Here is a 4,412-nt window from a genome sequence, read left to right as displayed (position 1 = left end):
ACACCATTACCACCACCACTACCACTACCACTATCATCACCCTCATTACCACCAACACTATCACGATCACCACCACTACCACCACACACCACTAACACCACCACCACCACAGTTTCCCATAAGATAGTCCAGTCACCCCCTCCCCCCCTATAGAAAACGACATCCTCATTCCTATAGAAAACGAACCTTGTAAATCGGGACCGTAAATCGCCCTCTTGTCGTTCATTTACATAGGCAACTCTCTCTCTCTGCTTTGTAAGTCGCCTCAGACCACTAAGTTACGGGGAATTTATGTTTGGCCCACACCGCCTCCTCACTTAGCTACGAGGGCCAGAGAAAGGGGTCACTATTCCTTCTTCCCTACCCCTCCCCTCCTCCTTTTCCCCCTGTCTTCTTGTCCTCTGTCTTCTCCTGGGCCCCTTGTCCTCTGTCTTCCTGGCTCCCTTGTCCTCTGTCTTCCTGGGCCCCCTTGTCCTCTGTCTTCCTGGCTCCCCTTGTCCTCTGTCCTCCTGGCCCCTTGTCCTCTGTCTCCTGGGCCCCTTGTCCTTCGTCCTCCTGGCTCCCTTGTCCTCTGTCCTCCTGGCTCCCCTTGTCCTCTGTCTTCCTGGGGCCCTTGTCTCTGTCCTCCTGCTCCCTTGTCCTCTGTCCTGGCTCCCTTGTCCTCTGTCCTCCTGGCCCCTTGTCCCTCTGTCCTCCTGGCTCCCCTTGTCCTCTGTCCTCCTGGCCCTTTTCCCTCTGTCCTCCTGGCCCCCTTGTCCACTGTCCTCCTGGGGTCCCTTGTCCTCTGTCTTCATGGGCCCCTTGTCCTCTGTCCTCCTGGTCCCTTGTCCTCTGTCCTCCTGGCTCCCCTTGTCCCTCTGTCCTCCTGCCCTTGTCCCTCTGTCCTCCTGGCCCCTTGTCCTCTGTCCTCCTGGCTCCCTTGTCCTCTGTCTTCCTGGGTCCCCTTGTACTCTGTCTTCTCCCGGCCCCTTGTCCTCTGTCCTCCCGGCCCCCTTGTCCTCTGTCCTCCTGGCTCCCTTGTCCTCTGTCCTCCTGGCCCCTTGTCCTCTGTCCTCCTGGCCCCTTGTCCACTGTCCTCCTGGGCCCCTTGTCCTCTGTCTTCCTGGCCCCCTTGTCCACTGTCCTCCTGGGCCCCTTGTCCCTCTGTCTTCCTGGCCCCTTGTCCTCTGTCCTCCTGGTCTTTGGTCCTCTGTCCCTGGCTCCCCTTTGTCCTCTGTCCTCCTGGCTCCCTTGTCCTCTGTCCTCCCTGGCCCCCTTGTCCCATGTCTTCTTCCTCTGGCCCCTTGTCCACTGTCCTCCTGGCTCCCCTTGTCCTCTGTCCTCCTGGCTCCCTTGTCCCTCTGTCCTCCTGGCCCCTCTTGTCCCTGTCTTCCCGGCCCCTTGTCCACCTGTCCTCCCGGCTCCCTTGTCCTCTGTCCTCCTGGCCCTTTGTCCTCTGTCCCTCCTGGCCCCCTTGTCCTCTGTCGTCCTGGCCCCTTTGTCCACTGTCCTCCTGGCTCCCTTGTCCTCTGTCTTCCTGGCCCTCTTGTCCTCTGTCCTCCTGGCCCCCTTTGTCCTCTGTCCTCCTTGGCCCCCTTGGTTCCTCTGTCCTCCTGGCTCCCTTGTCCTCTGTCCTCCTGGCCCTTGTCCTCTGTCCTCCTGGCCCCCTTGTCCCTGTCCTCCTGGCTCCCTTTGTCCTCTGTCCTCCTGGCCCCTTGTCCTCTGTCCTCCTGGCTCCCTTGTCCTCTGTCCTCCTGGCTCCCTTGTCCTCTGTCCTCCTGGCCCCCTTGTCCTCTGTCCTCCTGGCTCCCTTGTCCTCTGTCCTCCTGGCTCCCTTGTCCTCTGTCCTCCTGGCTCCCCTTGTCCTCTGTCCTCCTGGCTCCCTTGTCCTCTGTCCTCCTGGCCCCTTGTCCTCTGTCTCTCCTGGCTCCCTTGTCCTCTGTCCTCCTGGCCCCTTGTCCTCTGTCCTCCTGGCTCCCTTGTCCTCTGTCCCGGCCCCTTGTCCCTCTGTCCTCCTGGCCCCTTTGTCCTCTGTCCTCCTGGCTCCCTTTGTCCTCTGTCTTCTGGCCCCCTTGTCCCTCGTCCTCCTGGCTCTTGTCCTCTGTCCCTCCTGGGCCCCTTGTCCTCTGTCTCCTGGGCCCCTTGTCCCTCTGTCTCTCCTGGGCCTCTTGTTCCCTCTGTCCTCCTGGCTCCCTTGTCCCTCTGTCCTCCTGGCTCCCTTGTCCTCTGTCCTCCTGGCTCCCCTTGTCCTCTGGTCCTCCTGGCTCCCTTGTCCTCTGTCCTCCTGGCTCCCTTCTTCTCTGTCCTCCTGGCTCCCTTGTCCTCTGTCCTGGCTCCTTGTCCCCTGTCCTCCTGGCTCCCTTGTCCCTCTGTCCTCCTGGCTCCCTTTGTCCCTCTGTCCCTCTTGGCCCCTTTGTCCTCTGTCCTCCTGGCTCCCCTTGTCCTCTGTCCTCCTGGCCCTTGTCCTCTGTCCTCCCTGGCTCCCTTGTCCCTCTGTCCTCCTGGCTCCCTTGTCCTCTGTCCTCCCTGGCCCCTTTGTCCTCTTGTCCTCCTGTCTCTTGTCCTCTGTCCTCCTGCCCTTGTCCCTCTGTCCTCCTGGGCCCCTTGTCCCTCTGTCCTGGCCCCCTTGTCCTCTGTCCTCCTGGCTCCCTGTCCTCTGTCCTCCTGGCCCCCTTGTCCTCTGTCCTCCTGGCCCCTTGTCCTCTGTCCTCCTGGCCCCTTGTCCTCTGTCCTCCTGGCCCCTTGTCCTCTGTCCTCCTGGCTCCCCCTTGTCCTCTGTCCTCCTGGGCCCTTGTCCTTGTCCTCCTGGCTCCCCTTGTCCCTGTCTTCCTGGGCCCCTTGTCCTCTGTCCTCCTGGCCCCTTGTCCTCTGTCCTGGCCCCCTTGTCCCTCTGTCTCCTGGGCCCTTGTCCTCTGTCCTCCTGGCTCCCTTGTCCTCTGTCTTCCTGGGCCCCTTGTCCTCTGTCTTCCTGGCCCCTTGTCCTCTGTCCTCCTGGCCCCTTGTCCTCTGTCCTCCTGGCTCCCTTGTCCTCTGTCCTCCTGGCTCCCTTGTCCTCTGTCCCTTGGCTCCTTTGTCCTCTGTCCTCCTGGCTCCCTTGTCCTCTGTCTTCCTGGGCCCCTTGTCCTCTGTCCCTCTTGGCTCCCTTGTCCTCTGTCCTCCTGGCTCCCTTGTCCTCTGTCTTCCTGGGCCCCTTGTCCTCTGTCTCCTGGCTCCTTGTCCTCTGTACCCTGGCCCCCTTGTCCTCTGTCCTCCTGGCCCCCTTGTCCTCTGTCCTCCTGGCCCCCTTGTCCTCTGTCCTCCTGGCCCCCTTGTCCTCTGTCCTCCCTGGGCCCCTTGTCCTCTGTCCTCCTGGCCCCTTGTCCTCTGTCCTCCTGCCCCCTTGTCCTCTGTCCTCCTGGCCCCTTTGTCCCTCTGTCCTCCTGGCCCCCTTGTCCCTCTGTCCTCTTGGCTCCCTTGTCCCTCTGTCCTCTTGGGCCCCTTGTCCTCTGTCTTCCCTTCCCCTGTCCCCCTGTACCCCTGCACCCCATCCCTCTGTCCCTGTCCTCCCTGTCCTCTGCCCACTATCCTCCTGTCCCCTGTCCCCCCTGTCCTCTGTCCTGTACCCTATCCTCCTGTTCCCTGTCCTCTGCCCCCTTTCCCCTGCCCCCCTTCCTGTCCGTTGATTTGAAAGGACTAGGTGATATAAATGACTTGACCCCTCTTATTTTATAGGGGTGGGAGGGGAATTGGTTCATCTTCCCTCCTCCTATTCTTCTTCTCCTCCTCCTCCTCCTCCTCCTTCTTCTCATTATCTTCTCCTTACTCCTCCTCCTCATCCTCCTGTTCTCCTTCTTCTTCCTTCTTTTCCTCCTCCACTACTTCTCCCCTTTTCCTCCTCTTCTTCCTCCTGCTTCTCCTTCCCTTTCTGTTCTTTTCCTCCTCCTCCTCCTCTTCTTTTTTTCTCCTTCTCCTCCTCCTCTTTCTCCTCCTCTTCCTCCTCCCATTTCTCCCCCTTCTTCGTCTCTCCCTCTTCCTCTTCCTCCTCTTAACCCTGTCTGCGTCTATAACACTAAGGGGCGGTGCCTGATGGTGAGAGACTGGACGAACACTAGGCAGACTCAGCAATAATGAAAAAAAATAAATAAAAATAACCTGATAATTAAGTCAAGACGTAACTTTTTTTTAACCCTTATCTCGTGATGTAAACAAAATAAAAAAAATAAAAAAAATAAACTTCAAAACATAAGAACAATTAAACACTTAAGTAAGTTTAAGTGTAAAGTAAATATCCAAGTAAGATCCAAAATTACTTAAAAGTTTATATAGGTTAATTCTTATATACCTTTTTTTTATATCGGGATTAACAAAATTAATCCAATCTGTGATATGAAGAAAAATATAATTAAATAAATAACCAAATACAATCCTCCATTACTTACACGACCCGGAAGTAG

General features: G+C 57.8%; 1 protein-coding gene across 1 annotated transcript; it reads right to left on the bottom strand.

Annotated features, from left to right (window-relative positions):
- Positions 1-790: 790 nt before the first annotated feature.
- LOC121860286 (sperm protamine P1-like) lies at positions 791-3,960 on the bottom strand (the record flags this gene model as incomplete). Its single annotated transcript, XM_042357362.1, has 2 exons — positions 791-976; positions 3,898-3,960. Coding segments are annotated over 2 exons (249 nt in total), but the record flags the coding sequence as incomplete, so codon positions are not given.
- Positions 3,961-4,412: the final 452 nt, after the last annotated feature.

The sequence above is a fragment of the Homarus americanus genome, unplaced genomic scaffold (assembly GCF_018991925.1).
Source record: "Homarus americanus isolate GMGI-L3 unplaced genomic scaffold, GMGI_Hamer_2.0 scaffold54742, whole genome shotgun sequence".
Classification (NCBI taxonomy): Eukaryota; Metazoa; Arthropoda; class Malacostraca; order Decapoda; family Nephropidae; genus Homarus; species Homarus americanus.
This window is presented reverse-complemented; position numbering and strand designations above follow the sequence as displayed.